This window comes from Trichosurus vulpecula, chromosome 2 (assembly GCF_011100635.1).
Source record: "Trichosurus vulpecula isolate mTriVul1 chromosome 2, mTriVul1.pri, whole genome shotgun sequence".
Classification (NCBI taxonomy): Eukaryota; Metazoa; Chordata; class Mammalia; order Diprotodontia; family Phalangeridae; genus Trichosurus; species Trichosurus vulpecula.
Window position 1 is genome coordinate 60,785,076 of NC_050574.1, and position 12,978 is coordinate 60,798,053.

Consider the following 12,978-nt stretch of genomic DNA (forward strand, 5'->3'; position numbering starts at 1 on the left):
TAGTTAATGATTATAACTGAGGTGGCATCTATAAATCTAAAGAAGGAGAATAGGATAAGGGGAGGGGGAGACCCTCTCCGTTCTTCTACAGTACTTTTATAGTAAAGGAAAGCAGGTGACAGTGACCCTATTCTTACTGAGCAAATCTTTAAACCAAAACCAGAAGAAAGAACAAAAAGTTTCAGGGTAAACTTTCCAGAGGCTGAGCCATCAGACTCTCACGGCCTCAGAATTTTTCCACTTCCCTATTTCTTGATTTTTAAACATTTCTAAGTATAGATATATATTTACACATATCTTCCCTGTGAAGTCTTCACATTTTATTTACCTCTCACAGACAATATCCTTTTGTAAAAGCTAATCAATACCAACTGATGAACTGATATTGGCAGTGAGAAGTACAGTAGATGGGGGCTAATGCATCATAGTACCACAGACCACAATTCCTAGAAACTCCAAGGGAGAAGAAATCAGTAGTCGTCTGGGGACCCAGCCCACTAATACCACTCAGTGTTCGGAGAGTAAGCCCTGAAAGGAATGCTATACACAAAAACATTTTTAATGTGGAAGAGTGGATAGAATGCTCAGAACCAAATGAGATAGCATGTGCAAAGTGCTTTGCAAACCTTAGATTGTCAACTCCTTGAGGGCAGACTTGTCTTTTGCCTCTTTTTGTATGGCCAGCACTTAGCACGGTGACCAGCACATAGTTGGAGCCTAATAAATGTTTGTTGACTTCTGACTGAAAGCACTTTATAAATGCTAGCTATCAGCAGCAGCAGCTAATATTTTCATAGGGTTTTAAGATTCAAAAAATCCTTTCTTCACTATTACCCAGTGAGCAGGGGAGGCCAAGTATTATTATCTCAGTTTTACATAAGAGAAGACTATGGTTCACCAAAGTTAAGTGATTGCACAAAGTCACATTTTTTAGTAAATGCTGGAACTGGACCTTGAACCCTGACCTCTCAACTCTAGGTCTGGGACAAAAGAAGTAAGACAGTGATTGACACTTGGGCACTCACGGATAATACCTATGGGTAGATAGACCCATTCCTACACCAGAAAGGAAGTTTCAGGCCCAGTCTTGGGGGATGGGGTGGGTGGGGGAGGCTGAGAAGTCTTGGGGGAGAAGGAAGGAGGCTAATATTGCCCAAGCTGCTCCTTCCCCAAGCAGCAGGCAGCCCCCTTAGGCCCAGGATCTTCTATGCTCACTTCCTGTTGCTTTCTTCTCCCACTTCTAAGTCTCAGTTCTTCTTCCCCAAGAGCCCAGGCACAAAGGAAGCACATAGGCCCCCAAAAATCCACCCAGATCCTTTCCCCAGTCAACTCAACCCACATGAGTGGAGGTGGGGAGATTTTGCTTCTGTTTTTAGATTTGTTATACAAAGCATATGCAAATATAATATAGAAAGTAAATCTGGGAGCCTAATGGGCTGTGGAGCTAGTCACCTAATCCAAGGGTCCTTTCACTTTATGGGGCAAATGCATAGACACTGGATAGCACAGGATTTAGACCCCAGGGAGGTGGGACCTTTTGGCAGAAGTGAAGAACATAAATCTACTTCACCTCTATATATCTGCCAAAACCCTTTCCTCTCTGAGCTCTGGGACCACAGTGGCTAACTCCACTGAGTTTCCTTCAGCCTGGGACATTCCCTTCACTAAACCACAGAGTGGCAACCTGAAATGAGCACAGAATGCTAGTAGGGACTTTAAAACAGAGAATATTGGAGTCAGGAGGGAGCCTAGAACATGGAATATTAGAGCTAGAAAGGGTCTCCAGACAGAGAATGTCAGAGCTGGCAAGGACTTTTAAAACACAGACTGTCAGAACTACAAGAGATCTTAGAACAAAGAATGTCAGAGATAGGAGGGAGCTTAGAATATTCTATGTCGGAAGAGTTTGAAGGGATCTCAGGCCATATTAAAGCTGAAAGGGCCCTTAGAGCACAGAAACCTTAGAGTACAGAACATCAATGCTGAAAAGGACCTCAAATCAGGTCAAAACCAGGAGGGACCTTAGAACACAGAATGTCAGAGCTGGGAGAGCCCTTAGAACACAAAATGTCTGAGCTAAATGAGATCAGTCCCCTCATTTCACAAAAGGACTGAGGCCCAGAGGGAGAAATAACCTTGACCAAGGCCAGGCAGATATTTAGCAGCATAAATTAAACTGGAACTCAGGTTGCCTGGCAGTCAAGTCAACAAGCATTTACCATTTGTCAGGCCAGGGTTCTCCCTTTTCCACCAAAAACCTCCATGGATTGATAGCTGGGTTGGGAATCAAATATTCAGATTCTAGAACCAGCACTGCCATTAACTTGCTGTATGACCTTGGGCCATGTGCTGCCCTTTTCTAGACTTCACTTTCTCCTTCTCTAACTTGAGATGCTTGGCAAATGGTCTTAGAAGGCCCTCCCACCTCTGACATCCTATGTTCTAAGGGCCCTCTCACCTCTGACATTCTGGGTTCTAAGGGCTGTCCCAGCTCTGACATTGTATGTTCTTAGGTCCCTCCCAGCTCTGGCATTCTAGGTTCTAAGGGCCCTCCCAGCTCTGACATTCTTAGTTCTAAGACCACTTCCAGCCAGGACATTCTGTGTTCTAAAGCCCCTCCCAGCTCTGACATTCTGTGTTCCCAGTTCTGACATTCTGTGTTCTAGGGGCCCTCCCAGCTCTGGCATTCTGTATTTTAAAAAGGTCCCTTCCAGTTCCGATAGAATATGTTCCAGAGTTCTAAAGATACTCTTGGATCCCTCCCAGCCTAGAATACATTCTGTATTCCAAACTCCCCTGGCATTTTGGATCCAGTGCTGGATCTGGAGTCAAGAACACCTGACCTGGAATCCTGCCTCAGGTTCTCACCGGCTCTGTAGCCTGGCCAAATCCCCGCCTCTTTTGGCCCCGGTCTTCTCATTTGCAAAAAGGAGAAAGTGATCGCCTCTCCCTCCCAGGGTCTCCCCTAGAGGATCAAAGAAGATCACACCTGTAAAAAGCTTTGCCCACCTTAGAAGACTACATACATAATTGTGGTGACTATTTCCTACTGTCCCTCTGGGAGTCCGTGATATACCGAGGTGTCTGCCCCTCCCACATGCTCACGCCCCTCCCTCAGCTATATCTACCGCCTTCTCTCTTCTTAGGCAAAAGCTTCTCACAGATCCAGCCCGGGGGAGCAGCAACTAGGCATAGAAACTCAGAGATGAAGGCATTCTTTCTCTTCTTCCTTCTCTGCCTTGGGGCCCTGATGGAGATTGAGGTAAGGGCAGCCCTTGTCCTTTCAGATCCAAGATGCTCAACAGCTCTGATCTCTAGCTGCAGTGGAGTCTTTCCTGGGAAAGGAGACTAGCTCCCAAACCCTTCATACTGCCTGGCATTGGAAAAGGCTCCCCCACCCCTATTACCTAGTTAATGCCCTCTCAGCCTACACGGGATGAAATGAGACATTTAGACGGGACCCCCAGGCATCTAGGCAATCCCCCCTGTCTGCTGAGTATCCAAAGGGGGTATCTGATTATAACACTGAGCTAAGTATCCTATGAGATTAGGAAGACAGATTCTGAATGAGGCAGCTCTAAAGAAAGACCCCGTGATGAAAGGAGACCAGTTAGACCTTGCCCTTGGGTGTCCTCCCAGGCAAGATGCTATGACTCTCCACTATGGAGAAGCTGCTGACCTGCATCGGGAGAGGGAACTTCTTCATCGGGGTGCTAATTAATCACAGCTCTAGTCCCCTAGTCCTTCTTTTCTGTCAGGCTGGCACTCTTGAAAGGTTGGAGGTAGCTCCTCTTCCTGTTTCCCCGCCTCTGCCCCCAGGCCCAGCCTGGGATGCTAGCCCTGGTCCCAGGTCAGACTTGGGATAAGCCATTTCCCCTTTCTAGGGCCCTGTTGTAAAATGTAAAAGCCCGTTCTAGCTAGTGTATTCTATATTCTAATATCCCTTCCAACATCAAAGGATGTTATCTTTTGGTTGGACCAGATGTTCTTAATCTTTTTTGTATCATGGACCCCTCAGGCATTCTGGTTAGGCCTGTGAGCTCCTTCTCAGAATAAGGCTTTTAAATAATTGAAGAAAATATTCAGTTTTAGCTAGAGGAGAGTGAAAATAAGGATGTTATTTTTTTTCCCTTCAACTTAGTTCCAGACCCCTGAAATATATCCCCAGGCTCCCAGGAATCCAGTAGGGAATGGTGTATCCCAGATTAAGAAGGCCAGTGTGATGGTCCATGTCTGTAATACTTGCTGGGGTAGGGGAGAGGCTAAGGCTGGTAGATCTCTGGAGTTTGGGAGTTCTGAGCTGCAGCCAAGGGCACTAATATGGGGACCCCTTGGAATGGAGGGCCACCAGGCTGCTTGAGGAGGGGCAGCCCAGGAGCAGGTTAAAGTTTACAGACTGAACAGCTTTGGAGTAGGGCTGAATACTAGCTTCAGTTTCAGGCTGGTTGAGACAGGGAGACTCAGTCTTCTCTCCTGCAAGGGGTAGGGTTGGGGGGCTACCCCCATTCCCGACAAAAACGAACTCGTAGGTTAGGTTGAACCAAAAGGGGAATTCTATTCTCACCCCTGCTTGGGAATCAGGCTAGAGTCCCCATAGTTAGCTAAACCATATCTTGGGTTGGGTCATTTTGCCCCTCGTTTCTATGACCTAGAGCTGGTTGTTCTTGAGTTGTTTTTCAGTCACGTCTGACTCTTCGTGACCCCATTTGGGGTTTTCTTGGCAGAGATACAGGAGTGGTTTGCCATTTCCTTCTCTGGATCATTTTACAGATTCAGAAACTGAGACAAACGGGGTGAAGCAACTTGCCCAGGGTCACACAGCTAGTCAGTGTCTGAGGCCAGATTTGAACTTAGGAAGAAGAGTCTTCCTGACCTCAGGCCCCGCTCTCTCTATCCATTATCTGTATACTCCATCTCTCTCTCCCTTCCTATAAGGTTAGATTGAAGGGGTGAAAACTGGAGTAATAACCATTTGAGCCCCATTGGACTGTTTCATGCTTCACCATCCCTGGGGAGGGAAGGAGGGACAGGGATTTTTCCTTTCCCAAGCACAGTTGGGGGAAAGGGGGTGGGGTGGGGGAGTTGATGGGCGGATTCCCCTACCACTTAAGCCTACTTCCTCCTCACTACTCTCCCTCCACAAGGGTACCCCTTACCCCCCCCCCCACTTTCCCTCACCCCCCTCCAGGAGCCACAAGCAGAAAGACCTCATTTGGGCTGATTTCCGCTCTGGCAGGTGCCTGTTGAAAAATGTGCCTTAGGCAGTTAGAGAACCACAGCTCAGCACTAGACCCAGCACCAGCTGGGCTGTTCTCTGTGCAGATGAGACTGCCAGAGTTTGCCCCAGGCTCCTGGGGCAGCCCCTCCCATCTTACCGATGAGGAAACTGGCGCTCAGAAGACGGAAATGACTTGGCTACAGTCACACAAAAAATTAGTGGCAAAGCCAGCCAGCCTTCTGGATGCGCAGTCTGGCATCTGTTCGCTGAGGGTCGGCCCTCTGGAGGGGAGGGCGCGGGCAGAGAGGAAGACTGGGGATGCCGGGGGATTGGTCCCCCATTCGGGGGGCACAAGGAAGGCAAGAGACGGTGACTGAGGGAGTCCCTTCTCCCTTGTCTCCTCAAGAGCAGTCCTGGCATCAGTTTATGTGACTTCACATGAGTCACTTCCCCTTCCTCAGCCTCAGCTTCCCCATCTGTAAAATGGAGATAACGGTTCCTCCCTACAAGGGTTACTGTGAGGCCAAATGAGATCATATTTGTAAAGCGCTCCTTCTCTTTCCCCTTCTGTCTCTCAGGATCTTTACCTTCCTTCAATTAAATTCAATAACTACTTATTTATATTACACAAATACTTGGTATATTAAACAAATATTTATATTAAACTTGCTATGTTTAAGACATTGTGCTAGGTGATGGTGATCGAAAGCCCTCGTGGAGCTTACATTCAGGTGTTAACTTCTGAAGTCTTCCTTCGGTCTCCCAATTGGGAATGCTCTCCTTCTCTCTCTGGCTCTTTCCTCATTCTGTCTCTCTCTGCTCTGTCTCGCTCCCTCTTTCCCTCTCTCTTTCTTTGTCTTTCTCCTCCTCCTTCTTCTGCTTCTTCTTCTTTCCCTATCCCTCTCCTTCCCCCCCCCCCACCCCCGTCTCTTCTCTTTGGATTTCTCCCTACTTCTGTCCCTCTTCTTCTCTGTCTCTTTTTCCCTCTCTCTTTCTCTCTCCACCTCCTTCTTCTCTGTATGTCTGCCTGTCTCTCTCTGATTCCCATCCACCCTTTCTCTCCCTCCCTCCCTCCCTCCCTCTCTCTCTCTCTCTCTCTCTCTCTCTCTCTCTCTCTCTCTCTCCCTCCCCCCTCCCTTACCCCCCTTTCTCTGTCTCATCTCTTTGGACCTTTCCCTCCCTCTCTGTCCCTCTCTTCTATCTCTTTTTCCCTCTTTCTTTCTCTCTCCACCTCCCTCTTCTCTTTCTGTCTCTCTCTGATTCCCACCTACCCTTCCTCCTCTCTCTCTCTCCGTTTCTCTGTCTCTGTCTTTCCGTCTCTCTGTTTCTGTCTCTCTCTATCTCTTTCTCTTTCCTCCACCTCCTTTCTCTTCCTGTCCTCTGATCAATGTTTTCTCTCTCTTCTCCAATTAGCTTCTAATCACCTCTATATATACATGCTATACCCCTCCCAAGTAGAATGCAAATTTCTTGATGGCAAAGGCTGTTTCTTTTTTTTTTTAATCTTCTATTTTCAGTACCTAACACAGTACCTTACACATAATAGTTTTAAAACGATTAAATCGACTTAAATTCTACACTTTCCAACTCCAATATTTTATGTTCTACGGTGCATTTCTGCTCTAACATCTTTCCCAAATTTCCTTATGATCATAGAGCTGTAAGGGACCTTAGAAATCATTTAATTTAGCATACTTATTTTACAGATAGGAATCTAAGACCTAGAGAAGTGACTTGCCCAAGGTCAAACCGGCAGAGGGAGGATTCAAACCCAGGGTCTCTAGCTCTAAATTTTTTTTCCAACTACTTTTGGCTTCCTCATCTCAAAATGTGTTTGCTTCTAAAAGACCCCAAAGGGAAACATGCTCTCCATGCGTCTTCTTCAGGGCCTTTTCGTTATTTAAACAAAATGGAAGGTTTCAGGATGAAGTCTTTCTTCCTCTTCTTTAAGCTCCCCAAGGTGGGCTTCCCTTGGGCTAGGGAAGTGGGAAGACAGAAGAACGGCTGAACGTCTGCCAAGTGATCTAGAAAGAATCTGGCCCAGTCTAACAATAATGCTGCAGGGAAGTACATGCTAAACAGGCCAGCTGAGTCCCTTGGTCCTCTGGATGACAGGACATGTCATGGGCCTTTGTCTTAAAAGGGGCAACTCCCATGAGCTGCACGTGGGCTCTGGCTCTGGGTCTCCCCACTACATAGCCTTGTCCATCCTCCACAGGCTTCCACCGCACTCTCAACAACTGTAAAGCCTACGACGTCATCCCAGACGTTCCATGGACCCTATACCTGGAGCATCTTCATCCTCGCCGGGCTCCTGACTTACCTCCTTCGGCTGCAATGAGGCCTGGGACCAAGACCATGGAGACCGCCAGCCTTGGCTCCTGTTCACCCACTCTTCAGCACCGGCCTCCCCTTCTCCCAGAGGGCCCATTCCTCTTGGCTACAGTAGACTCCTTCACCTTGGCACTTGCCCTGATCCCCCACCCCAGCTGAGCATCCCACAGCCTTCTCGGGAGCTTGATCCCCCTGTCATCAAGGGTCATGGATTTATTCCCCTTGATATTCTGAGGGTTATAGTGATGAGAGAGCAAAGTACTGACCTGCTTGACTCAATAAAGCTATTAATGCCCTGTGTGTGATCTTCCTGTCATGACCCTCCCCCTATTCCAGGGACCCCTTTAGGCCCGCTCTTCCCCAGCCCAAGCCCAGCACCTTCTGATAGCATTTCCCAGAGCTACCTCTTCCCCTCCCTGGCCCGCCGCCCCCCCCCCCCCCCACCCCGCCCGTGCGCCCACCCTATCCCAGGCATGTCCCTTTCCCAGAACTCACTAGATAGGGGAAAGAAGCAGGCAAGGTAGCCCCAGAGATTCCTAGCTCAGCCTCAACCCCACCACAGACTCGCAGGATTTGAGAGATTATCTAGTCCAGTGTTCTCATTTTCTTGAGGTCTCAAGACATAAAGAGATTTGCCCAAGGTTACACTGAGTCAGGAACTTGGAGTTCCTGGTCTCCCCCAAATCCTGCCTCAGCCACAAATCCGCATGACTGAACCCAGCCAAACAGCCGTACCCATAGACAGACAGCTGTGGGGAACATCCTGAAAGCTGGGCCTCTGTTCACCCCAATTCAGTCACCCTAGAAGTGTCTGCAGAGGGAAATGGGGGAGGAGAAGAATGGTTCTTCACAGTGTAAGCCTTTGGGGAGTAAGGGCTAGGGTCGCCCCTGCCTCCATTCCTGCCTTGGTTACACCCTTGCCTGCTCCTTCTCTCTTTCCTCTCTAATCCATGCCCCACCTCTGACCCCCCCCATATACTGTCAGTCAGGTTAGGCTCTGGGCCCAGTCCTCAGACTTCTGGACCCCTTTTACCCCAAACTGGTTGGACTCTAGTCTCCCCTGAATAGATTCTGTTCACCCTTCAGCCCCCGGTGGTTTCCTGTCTTTATCTCTCAGGGCAAGGACTTGGGCTCCCCAGAGAGGGAAGCAGTCACAGGGCCCCATCACACCCTGAAGGTTCTCTCTGGCACTTGGGGGAGGGGAGAATTGGCATCCGGTGGAGAGTCCCTGGCAAGAAGAACGGAGGGATGGACAGAAAGCTTAGAGTCCGAATCTCCTGGCCCACCCCACCCCCAGGTCCTGGGCTCCCTGAGGAGGACATGAGCCCCAGGAAGCCTTTTTTCCCTAAGAAGAGTAGAAGCCAGTTCTCCTGTTCCCCTTCCCTTTTTCTCTCTGCCCCCTTCTCTCTTCTCTTCTCTCCTTCCTTCTTCCTCTCTTTCCTTCTTTCCTCCTTTTCTCTCTCCTCTTTCCCCACTTTCTTATTTTTACTGCTCTCATCTCTCTTCCCTTCTTATTTCTTTCTTCCCATCTTCTCTTCTCTTCTTTCCTGCCTTTCCCTTCTTTTCTTCCTTCTCTATTTTTCCTTCCTTTCCTCCATTTGTCTCTTCCCTTCTTCTCTCCTTTTCTCCCATCTCTATTTTCCCTTCTTTCTCCTCCTTTTTCTCTTTCTTCTTCCCTCCTTTTCTCCTCTCCTCACCTTCCCCTCTCTCTTCCTTTCTTTCTCTTCTCCCTTTCCCCCCTCTCTTCCCTTCTTCTCTTCCTTTCTTTCCTCCCTTTTCCCTCTTTTCTCCTTCTCTATCTTCCTTTCTTTCTCTTTCCTCACTCCCCCCTCTTCCCTCTTTCCTTTCCTTTCCCTCTCTTTCTCTCTTCTCTCTCTTCCCCGACCCTGCTTTTCCCTGCCCCCTACTATCACACAGGGTAGTGTGTGCCCTCTAGTGGCTAAAAGGAGTGCCCTTTCTCCTAAGAGAACCCTGCCCTGAGCCCAGCAGCGAAAAACCAGGAAAGGATGGGGGACAAAAAGGGGACAGAGGGCAGGGAGAAATGTAGAATTCCACAAAATGGGGAACCTGGCCTGAAGACAACCCCAAATCCCTGATACAGGGACTCAGCAACACAAGGAGAGCCAGGGAGACATTATAAAACATCGTATATTACAAAGACATCTGTACAAACGTCTGGCCCGGTTCCGATGCCCCCCACCCCATTCCAACCCCCCCCAAGTCCTCTGGAGTGAAGGATCTCAGAGCACCTGGACATCCCAGATCTGAGAAGGTCTTTCCTCAGTCCTGTCCCACAGCACAGCATGGTCCCTATCATAGCCCCGGCCACCTACAGGGATACAGGGAGGTGATTCAGTGAGAGGCTGAAGTGCCTTCCCCATCCTGGGCCCACAGCCTCCAGAGCGTGCCTCCTCCCTGTCCCCCATCTCACCCTTCACATCCAGGATCTTGTCCTCAAACATCTCACTGCAGATGTGCCCAGAGGTGTCAATGCTCCATGTCTGTCTGGGCTGGCGGCTCTCACTCCAAAGCACCACCTTGGATCCAGGGCTGGGTTGCCCAATCACCTGCAGGCTCATTGTTGGGGCCACCTGGACCCCCAGGAAGCGATTACATCCTTTAACCAAGGCTCCAAGTCCTAAGAACATCCCTGGTGCACCATCTGGTGCTTTTCCTAACTGCAGAAGGTCCATCTCCTTCCCAGCCCTGCTCAGAACCCCACTCTCAGCAGAGCACACTAGCTCCTTGAGAAGGATATTATCAGACTATCAAGACTAAAAGAACTCCCCAAGCCCAGAATGTTAGCACCTGAAGGGATTTCAGGAAAAAGACCTTAGAAGACACACAGGAGAGCTAGAAGGAAGCACTCTCAGAGTTCTAGAGGTTCCTCCTGGTACCCCTTGTTGGAGTCAGAGCAGCTCAAGTCCCTGCTCTGCTTCTTACTGCCAAGTCCTGCCTCTGGGCCCCAGGATCCTCCACTATACTTAGGGCCCTTAGAACACAGAATATCAGAGCTGGGAGGGCCCTTAGAACAGACAATGTCAGAACTTGGAGCTCCTTTAGAACACACAATGTAAGAGCTGGAAGAGCCTTAGAACACAGAATATCAGAGCTGGGAGGGGCCTTAGAACACAGGATGTCAGAGCTGGGAAGGGCCTTAGAACACAGAATGTCAGAGCTGGGAGGGGCCTTAGAACCCAGAATATCAGAGCTGGGAGGGGCCTTAGAACACAGGATGTCAGAGTTGCAAAATGCCTTCTAGAGGATCTAGTCTAGCACCCTCATTTGACAGGAGGATGTTGAGTCCCATCGGGGGAATAACTGGCCTAAGTTCACCGCAGTATAGCAGCACCTCAGTCCTTTCCATTACCCAGATCTTGTAAGTTAACGCAGAAGAAATTCTGTAGGAGTCTCCCTGACAGCCTGTCCTGGCTTTGTTTGATCTCTCTCATTAGTTTGGGCATGTCCTGGGGGAAAGGCCTGTGAGACAGGCTTCCTTGCCAGGAGCTCCAGGCTTGCCCACCCTCCCTGTCCCTAGCGTCACATACCTGGTTCTTCAGTAGCCCATCTTCATAGTACCAGATACAGCTGCCCCCAGCCCGGGTCTCCGAGACCACAACCCTCCCAGCTTTCATGTCCTCCACGTCCTCAGGCACTGCCAGCCACCTTCCCAGGCCTTTGTTCCGCAGGCAGAAGTAAACTCGGCGCTAAGGAAAGTGGGGAATAGGGTGAGGAGGAGAGCCCTGGGAGCTCCCTGGTACCCCTGGCCTCCTCTTTCACATTCCTGGAGTTAGCTCCGACCCCAGTCTCATTTCCCCAGCCAGGTCCAAGCCCATCTTCAAACTCACCTATATGGGGGGTACCATGCACCCACTCTTTTATCCAGTGGAACCCATATGTATACACATAGAAGTACCCAGACTCATTCATGGGCAGGGGCAAAGACACATGCTGATGTGGATATACAAAGAAGTCACAGAGAGTTTCGCATGAAGACCCCCACACAAACAGAGTCACAGGCAGACGCACACAAATCCACACAGACTACTAGATGCAGATGTTACATCTGCCCTTGGCCATACCTGCTTGATAGGATAGAGAGAGCCGATCCTCTGGGTCCCACTGTAGGTCAGCCAGTTGGTAAGCTCGGTGCTTCCCACCAGCCATTGGCGACCTCGGAAATCACTGTGCTCACAGAGCACCCAGCTGGGGGCCGTAAGCCAAGATGGGGAGACCAAAGCGGCAGCACACAAAGGAAGAACGAAATGGACATGGGGAAAAAGGCGGGATGGAGGTCAGCCCTCCCCAAATGGAAGCACCCTGTCTCAGACACGGCTGTCATGGGTGTTGAGATTGAGGGATCAGACTGGGTTGCCTCTTTTTGTATCCCCCATGCTTACCATAGTGCCTGGCACATAGTAGGTGCTTAGTAAATGTTTATTGATTCATTAGGGACCCAACGGTGGCAGTTTGGACCAAGGCCTCTCCCTGCTCAATAGCTACAGGGCTCAAGCTTTGGGGAGGTCCAAATCTAGTTATTGTGATTTTTTTAAAAAAGGCACAGGGAGGTTTGGGGTGGTGGGAGGACCTCTCTTAGCCTTAGGGATAGAGCAGGAGAAGATTTTGGATGGGACTGTCCTAGGTTTGGGAATCCCTCAGACCTGGGGGTCCCATCTTCCCCCACCCTCTCCCCTACGGCCTCCAGCTCCGTCCCACAAAAACTCATTCCTTTCCTCCCGTCCTGTGCTTCCTTCGAAGGTTTTACCCTCGTTCCTTCCCTCTGTCCTCCCCACCCCCGAGCACCGCAGGGCTCCCTCCACTCACACGCCCCCCTTGATCCGAACGGACAGGACGTGGTTGTTGAAGCCCTCGGCCTGAAGGCTCCGGACTTCCCCATTGAGCTCGATCTCTTTTCCCTCGAAGCACTCCAGCCCGTAGAGGAAGATGGATGGCTCTGAAAAATGCTGGTGGAAGAAGCACAGGATGAGACCGGGCCTTGGATATTGTGGAGCCAGAACCGGGGCCCGAGCTGCCACTCACAGTGGAAGCAATGCTGGCTTTGGGTTCAATCCCACCTCTGACACTTACTGGTGGTATGACCTTGGGCAAGTCACTAACTCCTCTGAGCCTCTGTTTTATCACCTGGAAAATGGGTATATTTGTAGTAATATCTGTAGCACAGGCAGCTGGGAGGCCCTGTGGACTTGGAGACAGGAAGACCTCAATTTAAATTTGATCCCAGATACCAGTTCTATGTCTCTGGGTAAAAGTCTGTTTGTCTCAACTTCCTCATTAGTAAGATGGGAATAATGATAGCACTCATCTCCCAGGGTCATTGTGAGGATGGAGCATTTCTTAAGTGCATGGCACGTGCCGGGCACAGTCCTGAGTGCTCCCAAATGGCATTTCATTTAATCCTCACAACA

At 49.7% G+C, this 12,978-nt stretch overlaps 1 protein-coding gene and 1 long non-coding RNA gene across 2 annotated transcripts in view; one reads left to right on the plus strand and one right to left on the minus strand.

Moving 5' to 3' along the window:
• The first annotated feature begins 3,158 nt into the window (after window positions 1-3,158).
• LOC118839243 lies at window positions 3,159-7,852 on the plus strand. The gene is made up of 2 exons (XR_005009616.1): window positions 3,159-3,262; window positions 7,437-7,852. It is a non-coding gene; the product is annotated as an uncharacterized LOC118839243 (long non-coding RNA).
• Window positions 7,853-9,792: 1,940 nt separating this feature from the next.
• Window positions 9,793-12,978, minus strand: part of CRYBG2 (crystallin beta-gamma domain containing 2) — a 25,640-nt gene continuing 22,454 nt past the window's right edge. The window contains exons 8-12 of the mRNA XM_036743743.1: window positions 12,377-12,547; window positions 11,635-11,758; window positions 11,101-11,259; window positions 9,984-10,143; window positions 9,793-9,881 (exon numbers count right to left, since the gene is read on the minus strand). Of these exons, the coding sequence (XP_036599638.1) occupies window positions 9,793-9,881; window positions 9,984-10,143; window positions 11,101-11,259; window positions 11,635-11,758; window positions 12,377-12,547 (703 nt within the window). The remainder of the gene's footprint in view (window positions 9,882-9,983; window positions 10,144-11,100; window positions 11,260-11,634; window positions 11,759-12,376; window positions 12,548-12,978) is intronic.